This window comes from Lactuca sativa, chromosome 1, assembly GCF_002870075.4.
Source record: "Lactuca sativa cultivar Salinas chromosome 1, Lsat_Salinas_v11, whole genome shotgun sequence".
In the NCBI taxonomy this organism is placed as follows: Eukaryota; Viridiplantae; Streptophyta; class Magnoliopsida; order Asterales; family Asteraceae; genus Lactuca; species Lactuca sativa.
Window position 1 is genome coordinate 114551134 of NC_056623.2, and position 14605 is coordinate 114565738.

Genomic DNA, 14605 nt, shown 5'->3' on the forward strand with positions numbered 1-14605 from the left:
TTTAAAGTAAGAAAATCATATGGAAGCCGATCCAACAATGAGTCGAACGCTATAAGGGGACTAGAAGAGCGTGAGTATAATGAGGCGAGGATTAAGATTTTTATTCTATAAAAATACAATTATTAGGTAAATAATTTCGAGAGTGCCCGATAAATATTTTTCAGAATTCAAAGACAATATTATCAGGGTCGGTCATCACACGAATTTATTCCTATGTTAAACAAAAACCTTTTTTAATTGGATCCCGCCGCCAAGAAAAACAAAATGCATTCAACTTGAAAAATGAATATTAGATCAAGTGGGGTGTCACGCGTTTAAACAGACAATGTGTCACATTAATTTTATATATTTTCCGGTACCTTTTTAACACAGAAAATATGATAAGGATGCGTTCACCGACCTCTATATATACCTTTCTCTAAACATCAAATCAAAGCAACTTGTTCACATATATTGAACCAAATCTGTCATATAGACATATAGCATGTCCGTTCAACAAGAAGATGTTATTCGACCCACGGTAAATTTTCCGCCGAGCGTTTGGGGTGATGTGTTTTTGGCCTATGAACAGGTACACAAAGTATTACTAGTCATCACGAAAACTACAACATTTGCATGTCTCTGAAAAAATATGTTTATATTCATGCTGCTTCTATATAATGTTAAGATCATATGTGTATATTTAATTATATATGATGAATTAGTGTTCCCTTTTTGGGATTAATTCAACAAATTTAATACCGTCTTATTTCTAATGAAGCAAGAAGTAGAAGAAGGGATAGAAAAAGTGGTTGATGACTTGAAAGAAGAAGTGAAGAAAGAAATATTGGCAAGTTTGAATGATCCGACTAAACATTTGAATTTGTTAAAGCTGGTTGATGCTACCCAACGCCTTGGAATTGGATATTATTTTGAGAAGGAGATTAATCAAGCCTTGCAACAAGTCTTTGATGCATATGGCGATCATAACTGGAATGGTGCAGGTACCTCCTTGTGGTTTCGACTCATGCGACAACAAGGTTTCTTGGTCTCAAGTGGTTAGTGCATGTGTGCAATTTGTATTCATTATTCAATCAATCATGTTAGTTTCAAAAGGAACTAATGATGTCAACTTATATGAACTGAAACAGATACTTTCAAGACCTACAGGGATAAAGATGGAAGTTTTAATGAGTCCTTAAAAAGTGATCTTGAAGGTTTACTTGATTTGTATGAGGCATCGTATCTGAGCATGCCTGGTGAGGTCATACTAGATGACGCTCTTGATTTTTCAAGAAAATGTCTTGATGACATGGCAAAGAATCATCTTTTAAGCAACCATGTTCTTTCTAACGAAATACATGAAGCACTAAAGCAACCTTTACATAAAAGGTTGCAAAGACTCGAGGCAATACGTTACATACCTTTCTACGAACGCCAGACCTTTCATAATCACTCATTACTAAAACTTGCCAAGTTAGGGTTTAACCTGCTTCAGTCTCTCCATAAAAAGGAGATTTGCCAAATATCCAAGTACACATATATATAACCCCTCCTTTCATTTAATAGGATAATTTTTGTGATATCTTAAAATAAGGAGTATACACATTATGGATCCAAAGTATCTCTCTTATAGACTAATATATGTGTATTAAACTACTACAGGTGGTGGAAACGCTTTGATATCCCAACCAATGTACCATATGCAAGAGATAGGTTGGTTGAATGCTACTTTTGGGCATTAGGGACCCATAGCGAGCCTCAGTATTCTGTAGGTAGAATGTGGGTAGCTAGAGTTCTTGCGTTAGGAACACTTATAGATGATACCTATGATGCTTACGGAACATATGAAGAACTTGTGATCTTTACAGAAGCCATTGAGAGGTACATAAAAGGACATGCGTTTGTCGTTAATTTAAACAACATATATTTGAGTTACATTTAGTTCTTAATGACTTCTATAGGTGGTCAATTACATGTGTGGAAGACCTGCCGGAATACATGAAACTTCTATACCAAATACTCATGGATCTTCATGAAGAAATGGAGGAATTCTTGGCGAGAATGGGAAAACTCCATCAACTTAATTATGTCAAAGAGACGGTAATTAAGTTTGAATATGTTTTCATCATTTTAATTGTATTTTTGACAAAACTAAAATGAATATGGCTCTTCGACCTTTAGCTTATGATGGTACCCATATCTCTTTGTCGTTAAAAATACTTCTTTTTTGTTGTGATTTAAATTTGGGCGGCACAATCTATTACATTTAGGGTTTCGAAAAATGTGGAAGATATGGAGAATGAACTTTTAGAATAATATTAATCCTATTTTATTGGACTTTTTTTGAAACATATTGATTTGGAATATGTGACTGAGCAGATCAAAGAATACATTAGAAGCTATATGGTGGAAGCAAAATGGAACCATGAAAACTATACTCCAACAGTGGAGGAGCACAGAGATGTTACATATATCACTACCGCATATATGGTTCTTCTTGTTTCAAGTTTTGCTGCTGAGGGTAATGTAAAAACAGATGAGCTATTCCACTGGCTTTTCAGCTATCCTCCTATTGTCAAAGCAAGTTGTGGGGTATGCAGGGTGATGGATGATATTGTCACCCACAAGGTACAATCAACTATGAATTTTGTGATGCTAGAAACTGATGTATATGTAACTTCAAAACAACCCACAATAATTAACCTCTCCGTCCCAAAAGCTTATATTCATTAATTAATCTTGGATAATGTGTGAGTAACTGGTGCTAATTTGAAAAAAAATGCAGTGGGAACAAGAAAGAAAGCATGTTGCCTCTGTCATCGAATGCTACACGAAGGAACTTGATGTCAATAAGGAACATTTACCAGGTTTTTTCAATGAGAAAGTTGAAGATGCATGGAAAGAAATGAATAAAGAGTCCATCACATGTAAAGATGTTAAAATGACAATAAATATACGAGTTATTAATTTAGCACGTATAATGGATCTCTTGTACAAGAATAAGGACCATTTCACACATGTTGGAGAAGAACTCATAAGTCATGTCAAGTCTCTTCTTGTCGACCCTATCTTCATATGAGTTCCAATACTCATTAGTTATAATTCAACATGAACCACATAATATTTCATCGTTCTTGTAGTTTTTTATTTAATTTCTCATGTAATTTTGTGTTTTATTTTTGTTTTAATTTCGTGTTAGTTTAATAATGTATTTTTTTTTCAACTAGTTTAATATATAAGTTTGTAATATTATAATATATTCAATATTTGCATCAATAAAAATATATTAATAGGCCTTTTATATATATGTATATTTTGATAAAGATAATACATAAACTTTAATATAATATATAAATAAAAATAAGATAAAACTTGAAAAGCAATAAATATAATTTTAAATGGTTTAAAATGAAACTTAAAAAAAAAAAAAAAAAAAAAAAAAAAAAAAAAGCCCTTGATTATGGTAATAAAAATAAGGAAAATTGAATAATTGACCCATATAAATGCGTATTTTAATAATAAATACCAACTAATTTTTTCAAAAAAAAAAATCATATAATCGAGTATTTTAACAATAATAACCAACTAAATCTTTTTTTTTTTCAAAAAAAAAAAAAGATCACCTTCTCCGAAATAGAGCATTCTGAATTCAGTGTACTCATTTTGGAGCTCTGCTAACAACTTTATCCGGGATAGAGCATCCCGGAGTAAGAATACTCATTCCAAAGCTTTGGTCCAAAATAACAATCATCGTACATTCTGGACTTACATTTAGGAGTACCATTCCCAGAAACAAGAATCTATGTACTATTGTCATGCTCATACTCTGAAGTAAGAATACGAAGTCACGGATACACTTTCCATATACCCTTTCTGAACATTTATTCCGGATTAAAAAACTCAATCTCCGTCCCCGAAATATATATTTGTCCGCATGTACTTAGACGTTTACTTCCGATTATCTGTGATTATCTCTTATAACGACTTCAAGATGAGTTTCTCAAAGAGTAAGCATGAAGAAAGCTTTAATAACATGTTTATTTACCTACACAACCTTAGGCGAATCAACCTACGTACTTACACTCACATCAAAACTGATGTGATGGATCGTTTCTAAGCTTTTTTTGTGGCTATTGGATGTGTGATATATTTTTTTTTTTTTCATATTTCTATTGTTTTTTGAAATTGATAATGTTTCTACATCTAAACTAATTGTATTGTTTTTCCCAAAAAAAAGACACAACTACATGCATTCATAGGCTCTAGTTGCCTGTCATCTTAATAGGTAGTTTCCGTCTAAGAGAGAATACCTAAACACAATGTTCATAATGGTTGATATAGACGGGAACAACCAGGCCCTCCCAATAGCATTTTGCCTGACCGTGGAAAATAATCTCATTTGTTATACTTGGTCCCTTATGAGTTAAAGTAAGCTCTCTGAGAAGCTAGGGAAGTATCGTTCATAAGAAATATGGATGATGGTGTTAGTCCTTGCATATATCATGTTTGCTTTTACAAAATTGTAAAATTATGACAATTGTCTTAAAATATTATTAATTTTATCAAAATGTGACACTTGAAGGGAAAATATAAGTTTACGTCTAATCCAAATATTTTCAATAAATTTTAGATTTTTTAAAATATTCATTTTTATTTAAAGGTCACATCCCAAATGTTACTTAACCAAAACATCAAGTTTAAAACTCCAATTTAACAATCCCAAACATATTTTTTTAGCAAATCAAATCATTTGTGTGACAACCGTAAATTTCTGGTCAAGTCAAAGTCAAATAAAGTTAACAAGTCAAACCGGTCAACTCAATTAACCCTTGTATATTAGGGTTTACATCGTGTTTACTATAGTACAACACACTATCTTTATGCAAAGTATCACTCCGAGTCTTCACGTGTTCAAAAAATCTAAACCCTAATTGGGGTAAGTGATGGAACTACTCGATAAAACGTTATTTCATACCCCTCGGGGGCATATAACATTCATAACGAGGCTTAACGGGGTTTACAAACCTTGCATTTCGAAGTTAAACACTCGCAAAGATCACAAACAAAGTCTCTCTCAATCTCTCTCGCTTTATCTCTCTCTATCTCAAATCTCTCTCAAATCTCTCCCAAATCTCTCTCATAACCTCCTTCAACTTTTTATAATCATTCGGGGCGTCCCAACCCTTAACTTGGTCAAAAATCACTCAAAACGGGAAGATAACTGGAAAAACAGCCCTTAAGGACCGAAACCTCCCATAAGAACCAAAACCCTAACAAGAACCGAACTGCCCTTAAGGAACCGAAGCCTCTTAAGGGACCGAAGTCACCTTTGGGTTCAGACTATTTCGCTTCTTCCTAGCTTCGGTCCATTTCTCTTCGGACTGCCTTCGGTCTATTTCGCATGCGAGTCTCCTCGGACCGAACATACCTTCGGTTCGGATCGGACCCTTCGGACCGAAGCTCCATCTACTCGCTTCGCATTCACCTCCCATGTGACACTTTCGCCTGTAAGCCTCTTGGACCGAACCCAACTTGACAAAAATAAATCAATGGAAATTAACTTACGTTAGATATAAGAAAGGAACAAATTGCAAAAAGTGTTCTAGAGCATCACCATTTTATCGACTCACCTCGCATTAGGCAAAACACACCAATAATGATCCCTTTGTGATCCTATGTCTTAATTATACATGATCAAAATAACCATATTTCTAATTAAGATGTTTTATTCTTAATTTTTGCGGTTTGTAACAACAAAAATTATGGGTGATGTTTAATAATTAAACTTAATTACACCATCTTTCAAGCAAATTTGAATATGATTTAATATTGGTAGGATCTTACGATTACAATTTTACAAAACATAAAACGAATTTAAGTAGGATATCGATTTTGACAACCATGGTTTGAACCAAATGAAAATTTGGACAAAAATAATTAAAGAAAATTAAGTGGCAAGTACTTGGGTTAGGATCTTTGGCGGGATGGTGGTTAAGCATACCCATGTTTTGTGAAGTACTTAAGCTAAACATTCATTTTCCTTACCATTCACACTTTTTGAATTGTTACTATTTATAATACTGATAGATTAATTAATTTTAAGTAGATTTTATTAGTTTATAAATGATGATAGATTGATCATGGATGACGAAGATGAAGAAAGAAATGTTTGTCCATATTTTATTATTTCTTATGCAATCATTTAGAAAAATCACTCATACGACACAAACATTGTCCTAGTATGAACGAGGCAAAAGTCGCAACCAAAACAAATATTTTATAAGTTACGTGGTACACTCCCAAATTGACATAAATAAATCAATGGAAATTAACTTACCTTAGATATAAGAAAGGAACAAATTGCCAAAAGTGTTCTAGAGCATAACCATTTTATCAACTCACCTCGTATTAGGCAAAACACACCCATAATAATCCCTTTTGTGATATTATGTCTTAATTATACACGATCAAAATAATCATATTTCTAATTAAGATGTTTTATTTTTAATGTTTGCGGTTTGTAACAACAAAAATTATGTGTGATGTTTAATAATTGAACTTAATTACACCATCTTTCAAGCAAATTTCAATATGATATAATTTTGGTAGGATCTTACGATTACAATTTTACAAAACATAAAACAAGTTTAAGTAAGATTTCGATTTTGACAACCTTGGTTTGAACCAAAAATGAAAATTTGGACAAAATTAATTAAAGAAAATTAAGTGTGGCGTACTTGGGTTAGGATCTTTGGCAGGATGGTGGTTAAGCAAGCCCAGGTTTTGTGAAGTGCTTAAGCTAAACATTCATTTTCCTTACCATTCACACTTTTTGAATTGTTACTATTTATAATATTGATAAATTAATTAATTTTAAGTAGATTTTATTAGTTTATAAATGATGATAGATTGATCATGGATGACGAAGATGAAGAAAGAAATGCATGTACATATTTTATTATTTCTTATTCAATCTTTTAGAAAAATCACTCGTATGACACAAACATTGTCCTAGTATGAACGAGGTAAAAGTCTCAACCAACACAAATATTTTATAAGTTACGTGGTACACTCCCAACTTGACATAAATAAATCAATGGAAATTAACTTACGTTAGATATAAAAAAGGAACAAAATTTTATTAAATGGTAGCTACTAGCTACTTTATTTTAAAAGACATTGCACTTTAGTCAGAAAAAAATATATCTTTTATTATATTAATACTTTCAAGTCATACTATTAGGCATCTATCTTGTCTTTTCATGTCCTGAGTAACAAATTGACCCTATGCTCCAAGATCCACTAAAGCATAAAGAATATACTTGTTGCAATGATCAATCATTTCATAAAAAGGCTATTTTTGTCATTCATTAGTATATCTATTTATCCCTCAATCTCAAGACAATATACGTAATCATCTCTACAACCAACAAATATCCTCCCACAAATAAACACGGGTGAAGAGAATATATCTCCATCAATATCTAACCTTCCAAAATCCTCCACTTCATTACAATCTAACTTGATTCTTAGCACAACTATAATTCCCGAACTCTTGCACACACAAATTAACCTGAAAATAATCGTTTGACAAAAATCAGTGTGAAAAATAAGGGATATATACAGTAAAGTCCCAATATTTTCATTGATTTGACAAGAAAGTCCTAAACTTTATTTTTTTGACAGTAAAGTCCAAATTACCGGCAATTTTTGACACTTTTACCCTTTTTCCCCGGTTAGCCGGTAATTAGGACTTTTTTGTCAACAAAATAAAGTTTACGACTTTCTTGTCAAATCATCAATTAGGACTTTACTGTCAAAAAAATAAACTTTAGGACTTTTTTGTCAAATCGTTCAAAATATTGGGACTTTAGTGAATATATAATTTTTTTTGTTAGAAATTTAATGGTATTATACTCTTTAAGCATAAGAGTTATTGAAACATTCTCTAATCAGCTAGATCCTATTGAAATCCTTTACGTTTGCTTCTTGTTAAATCGTTTTTTTAATCTCAACAAACCGACATTGAAAAAAATTGAGATAATCAAGAAAGAAAGAAAGAACCAGGGTTGTGTTGGCTTTTTACAGTCTCAAAAATGGAGAAATTAGAAACCTAAAAAAACGAAATTGCCCTAGCTTTATACAAACACAAACAACACATGCCTAGTCAAAAGGGTGTGAATGTGGAGAAGGGAAAGAAGGGCAATTTCGTTTTTTTCGGTTTCTTATTTCTCCATTTTTGAGACTGCAAAAAGCCAACACAACCCTGATTCTTTCTTTCTTTCTTGATTATCTCAATTTTTTTCAATGTCGGTTTGTTGAGATTAAAAAAAACGATTTAACAAGAAGCAAACGTAAAGGATTTCAATAGGATCTAGCTGATTAGAGAATGTTTCAATAACTCTTATGCTTAAAGAGTATCATACCATTAAATTTCTAACAAAAAAAATTATATATTCACTAAAGTCCCAATATTTTGAACGATTTGACAAAAAAGTCCTAAAGTTTATTTTTTTGACAGTAAAGTCCTAATTGATGATTTGACAAGAAAGTCCTAAACTTTATTTTGTTGACAAAAAAGTCCTAATTACCGGCTAACCGGGGAAAAAGGGTAAAAGTGTCAAAAACTGCCGGTAATTTGGACTTTACTGTTAAAAAAAATAAAGTTTAGGACTTTCTTGTCAAATCGATGAAAATATTGGGACTTTACTGTATATATCCCTGAAAAATAATCACAAGAACACTTTAATTCTTTAATGAGTTTCTCTATTATTACCTATCCTCCTTGGCATGTGAATAATCCGATTTCAACCGTAAATTTTCATCTATATATGTAAGCAGACGAAACAATTGGATCCCCCAAATCGTGCTTCCAAAATAGATTTCCTTTTTCCTGTAGTAACAAGGGTAAAATGGTAATTGCCAAATAATTTATTGCAAGAAATTATTTTTACTTTTACCAAACCAAATGAATAGACCCCTCCGTCTCTCGCAACATATAACCACCTGGTTATGTAAGATATGAGATATGTTGCGCCCAACAAAGATCGGCCCCAGTTATTCCCTAATCAATAAAAACATGTTGAGTAAATTACACGAATGGTCCCTATGGTTTAGGGTAATTTGCGTGTTTGATCCTTAACTTATTTTTTTAACTCGAAAGGTCCCTACTGTTTGTTTTTTTACACGTTTAGTCCTTGTCTTACCTAAAAAGACTATTTTTACCTTGATTTATTAATTTATTTAAATAAACATACACCCAACCTCATCCCACCCCTCACCTTACCTTACCTACTCTACCATTTTTCCTTGTTTAACTACTGAGTAAATTACACGAATGGTCCCAATGGTTTGGGGTAATTTACACGTTTAGTCCCTAATTTATTTTTTTAACTCGGAAGGTCCCTACTTGTAACACCTAGAATCAGAAAGACCAAGAAAAGAAAGGAAAAGCTCTAAGTCAAGAGTCAACTCGTCAAGTCCAGGGAAGAACTCGACAAGTCAGAGCGGGATCCGGAGCATAGAGTAAGTGACCGACTCGGCGAGTCGGCTATTGGACTCGGCGATTCTGGTCTGGACAATAAAAACCCTAATCCTGGGGGTTGTGCCCTATTTAAAGAACATTGCATCCCTTCCCCAGCCTCTTTACCACCATTTTGAGATCCAGAAACCCTAAATCGTGAGTGAGAGTCCTTGGAGGCAATTTGGAGTTTAGATAAGTGGTTTTATGAAGAGATCTTGAAGATCAAGAAGCTTGGATCAAGGGGGTTTATAGAGATTTGGATTATTCTTCAGTGGGAGGTCATCTTGGAGGTAATAAGTTGTTACCTTCATCCTTTTTGCACCTAGATCTATTCTTGAATGAGATTTTGCGGATATTTTGGGAAGATTGAGATCTATTTTGGGTTTGGGGCTTAGATCTGATGTTGCTACTTCAGATCTAGGGTTGTGATGGTCCAGAATGTCTTAAAGCAGCAGTCAATGAGTTATTGGTGAAGCCTCTTTATCTTAAACCTTAGCCCTAGAGTGTTTTGGGCCTTTAGCTCTTTGGTTTCACATAAAGTTTGCAACTTTATGTGAGGGTTAGACTATAGAAGAGTGGATCTATGGATTGGAGCCCGTGCATGGCTCGAAAAGCCACTATATGGATTGAGAACTGGAGAGACTCGGCGAGTCACATGGGTGTATTCGACGAGTTGTATGAACATGTGCATGGACTCGGCGAGTTGGAAGAACAACTCGTCGAGTCTGTTGAAGATTGCCAAGGACTCGCCGAGTCTGTTCTTGGACTCGACGAGTCAGGTCGAAGAACCCCCCAACCTCTTCTGGTTAAGACTCATATCAGTGAGTTGAATGGCGACTCAGTGAGTTGGACAGGATGGGACTCAGAGATCGTTGAACTCAGCGAGTCTATGGGTTGACTCGGCGAGTCGAGTCAACTGGAAGGCTGACTTTGGCCAGGACTTTGACATTGACCAGAGTTGGCTTAGTTTGACTTCTAGAGTTTAGTTTGGAACTAAGTGTTATATTGATATTAGTAGCTCGGGGAGCTAGTGGAGCAGCGGTTCAGAGAGTTGTCGGATAGCAGCCAGAGGGTTATCAGCAAAGTTCAGCAGTTCGAGTTGAGTCTCCTCACTGTTTGTATGGGTCTACGGCCACAATGTCGGCCCATTTAGTCTATGTATGAAAGGAAGACCCGGGGGTTAGCCCTAGGCATTATGCATGAAAGACCAGGGGGCGGCTCCAGGCACACAGTATGTTATGTATGATAGGTAGACCCGGGGGTTAGCCTTAGGCAATATGTATGAAAAACCAGGAGGTGGCTCCTGGAACACTGTATGCTATTGTGTATGAAAGACCAGGAGGTGGCTCCTGGCACACTATATGCGGAGTAGCCTTGTAGAGTAGTATGTATAGTTGTCTTTGTGATACTTGCATGAAAGACCAGGGGGTAGCCCTTGGCACTTGTCTGTAAGACCTAGGGAGTGGCCCCAGGCTTGACCAGGAAGACCACGTGCGGCCCGTGGCATAACCGCAAGACTATGTTTGGCACATAGCACCTTAGCAAGACTATGCTTAGCACATAGCACCTTACTTGATTATGGATATGTTGGTTATGTATGGCTCTTGGTTATGTATGGCATGTATGGATCGGTTGGTTTGTATGGTATGTGGTATCTGGGGAACTCACTAAGCTTCGTGCTTACGGTTTTCAGTTTTGGTTTCAGGTACCTTGTTTTCAAAGAAAGCAGTTGGCTCGATCGCAGCGCATCACGCTATGTTTTCCGCTCATGATATCTTTGGGATTACACTCTGATATGGTTTTAGTAGAATATATTTTGATTACTGGCACTTTGGTTCGACACGAGATATTATTATGAATGGTTTTATACTGATGGTTTTATGTAATAACTTATTTAAAAATGAAATTTTTGGCCTTAAAAATTGGGATGTTACAAGTTGGTATCAGAGCCTTGGTTTGAGGGATTCGGACATACTCTTAGGTGTGTCTGAACTCAAACTAAGGGTTTGGTATGAAAATTTTCAAAAGGAAACCATTTTATAAAAATGAGTTTGGAAACAATATGAAAAGAGAAAAGAACTTTGAGAAGAACAAAGTGTGTGATGCGTGCAATCAGCCGATCTCAAGTAAGTTTTTCCAAGATACCAATACAAGTTTATGTCATGATATGATTATGTGATCAACATGTTAGATTTAGGGCTAAGGATCTAGGAGGATGCCTTATATGCCTATTATATGGTTTGTGAACTGCATGCTAGTGTCGGTTAGACAACGGTAGGATACCATGTTTAGGTTATGCCTGATTATATGAGCTTAGCATCGCATGCTAGTACATATTCTTGTTGTGTGGATAGAATTGCTTGATTATGTTCTGGTTAGATTTCCCTTTTGTCTGAATGCTACTTGCTTTGTGCTTTGTGGGACTCTGAGTGATGAGAGTTAGTCATTAGGTGAATACGTCAAGTCACATGTGATCAGGGTTGAATAATCTCAGAGTGTTGGATTTGGCCCTATTTCGCAACTCTTGTATGAGTCTAAATGTTGTAGGGACGAGTCCTTTAACCGAAGGATTATCTGAGCCTCGTCACATGTGATGGTATCCAGGTAGTGGCTAATTGGAATTATAAAGATGCCTTCTGTAGCTGAGGATTGGGTGCGGGTTGGAGGTTACCCTAGGGCAAGTTATGATTCCAAAGTTCTCTTTTTGTACTCTTAAATGTTTTTTCATTTGATATAAATAATTATATTTTTAGTAATTTGAAAAAGATTGAATAACAAAATTGTATTATAATTATCCATAATATATATATATATATATATATATATATATATATATATATATATATATATATATATATATATATTATTCTCATGTGGTTATTTGAAATATTAGAGGTTCGACTCGTGTAAAAGAAGAAGCTGCAGGTTTGCTGGTCTGGTAAGAAGAGTCCACAAAATTCGAGATGTGTGAGGAACTGAAATAGTGAATGTGTATGTATTTTGCCACAATTCTTTTCGTTGGTTTCTTTATTTTTTTCTTGTAGTTAGTTGTTGATGCTTTGATACAAGAAGATGGAGTTGTGAAATATGGAAAGCAGATCCACAACAGTGTATGGAAACATAAAATGTGAGTAGGTTATGTACTGTGGAGTGCTACCCACACTGAAAGAAGCCATCTTTTCAGGGAGTTTTAGCTGTGTTATAAGTTGTTTAAGGCATGACCTTATGATTGTTATACAATATTATTAACATCTTATTTTTCTCACATGAATTCTATTATTTACTCATTGATGATCCTAATCTCTTGTGGATGCCTTGTGTGGCTGGTGAAAATTTCTCCAGGTCAAAATTTGGTTAAATCCAATGGCACGCAAATATATATTGTCCATATCGATCAACAATACAAGTTTTATTTAGTAATCATAGAAAGCAAGTTGGTTATCAAATTACATGATTACGTAAGTATGGAAAAGATTTGAGGATGTAAAGGATTGGTTTGATATATCATTAAAAAATTTCTTAAATTTGGTCTATTCCTACGAACTAAAAAGACAACAATAATTATAAATCAGTCGTTTGGTTGATGGTAGATACCAATTAACAGACATTGAAAAAAAAGTAATAGTAATTTGGTAAATGAACAAAAATCTAAATAATTAGTTGATATGGTTTTATTGTCTTAACATGAATGAGATTATCACCAAGTTACTTGTAAAACATGTAACCACATTTAAGATCTTAATGAAATTTAATGATATTTTAGGATAGTAATATGACACATGTCATCATTTAAATGTGTAGGAGGATCAGTAGGAACAAAAGATAGGAGGATATTTAATTTCTCTTTTTCTTTTTCATAAAATTGAAATCAATGTGATAAGAAACTTTTTTTGGAAAATAAAATATCCACCGTCCCTTATATTGATCGTCGGCCATAGAAAACTATTTGCGGAAACTCTTACGTATAATTCAAAACAACATTTTATTTTTAACCCAATATATTCCATACCAAAAAAAAATTACATTAATTATAATGTTTTATTGATGTTATATGTTAAATGTTATATTTAAGAAATGACACTAATAGCCGAAATGAAACTATTCAAACAGGTTTTGGTTTTGGTTAAATCGGTTAAAAAAAAACGGTTTTCGGTTCAACCTATAAAAAAACCTATTTTAATTTTATTTTTTTACTTAAATTTAATCATACCATGATATTTACTTTGTAACACATAATACCAATATTGTTTGAACTTAGAAATATATGAAAGGGAGTTTATTGTGGGTTAAGAATTGTATAAAACATAAAGGGCTCAAATAGAAATAATAAAAATTATAGTCTTTAAAAAGCATTCCTTCAAGTAAATATTTGCAATACATAAACCATCACAAACCTAGAAAATACTTGCAATGCATAAACCAACATAATTTGAAATTTTGAGTACATGAAAATAAAACACAGAAGGTGTTAGTTTGAGTTTTTACATGAACTTATTGTAAATAGAGGGCGGTGCAAACAAAAAAACTTACAAAAAAAATTTGGTGACAATGTTAGTGGCCTAATGCGCGTGTTATGTATTTGACTGTTATGTATTTGACGAGAATCATAAAAAAGAACTAGCCCAACATTAAGCAAGAGATAAACTATTTTTATTTAACGAACTATTCACCAAAATGAATTAATCACTATTAGGAACTATTTGCCACCGCTGCTTTACGTGGGTAAATGACTAATATATATATATATATATATATATATATATATATATATATATATATATATATATATATATATATATATATATATATATATATATATATATATATATATATCGACACACACACACGTAGTTTAGGGTTCTAAAGTTACAACGATTCTTGTTTCCTAAACTACAAAAACTATAAACTGCACCAGATAACACAGTTTGAAACTTCCGCAGTGCAGTTTGCAGGTTTTCAAAAATCTCAAACCGCTTATGCGGTGCAGTTTACAGTTTTGACTCTAAACTGCACCACACCACACTGCGAACACCCCAATTCGAATGATCAATCACTTCATAAAAAGTCACTGCGAACACCCCAATTCGAATGATCAATCAC

The 14605-nt window shown here is 33.7% G+C and overlaps 1 protein-coding gene across 1 annotated transcript; it reads left to right on the forward strand.

Annotated features, from left to right (window-relative positions):
- Nucleotides 1-442: 442 nt before the first annotated feature.
- Nucleotides 443-3271, forward strand: LOC111921435 (epi-cedrol synthase). Its single transcript, XM_042898477.2, has 7 exons — nucleotides 443-571; nucleotides 761-1037; nucleotides 1131-1512; nucleotides 1645-1863; nucleotides 1944-2082; nucleotides 2362-2610; nucleotides 2768-3271. The coding sequence occupies exons 1-7, from the start codon at nucleotides 485-487 to the stop codon at nucleotides 3059-3061; spliced, it is 1647 nt and encodes a 548-aa protein (XP_042754411.1). The 5' UTR covers nucleotides 443-484; the 3' UTR covers nucleotides 3062-3271.
- Nucleotides 3272-14605: the final 11334 nt, after the last annotated feature.

Bases quoted from the DNA above. Each gene is read 5' to 3' on its own strand.
- LOC111921435 (XM_042898477.2), top strand. From the start codon at position 485: ATGTCCGTTCAACAAGAAGATGTTATTCGACCCACGGTAAATTTTCCG. The intron at 1,513-1,644 runs GTACACATATAT...AAACTACTACAG, and splicing joins GAGATTTGCCAAATATCCAA to GTGGTGGAAACGCTTTGATA. The intron at 1,864-1,943 runs GTACATAAAAGG...TGACTTCTATAG, and splicing joins TTTACAGAAGCCATTGAGAG to GTGGTCAATTACATGTGTGG.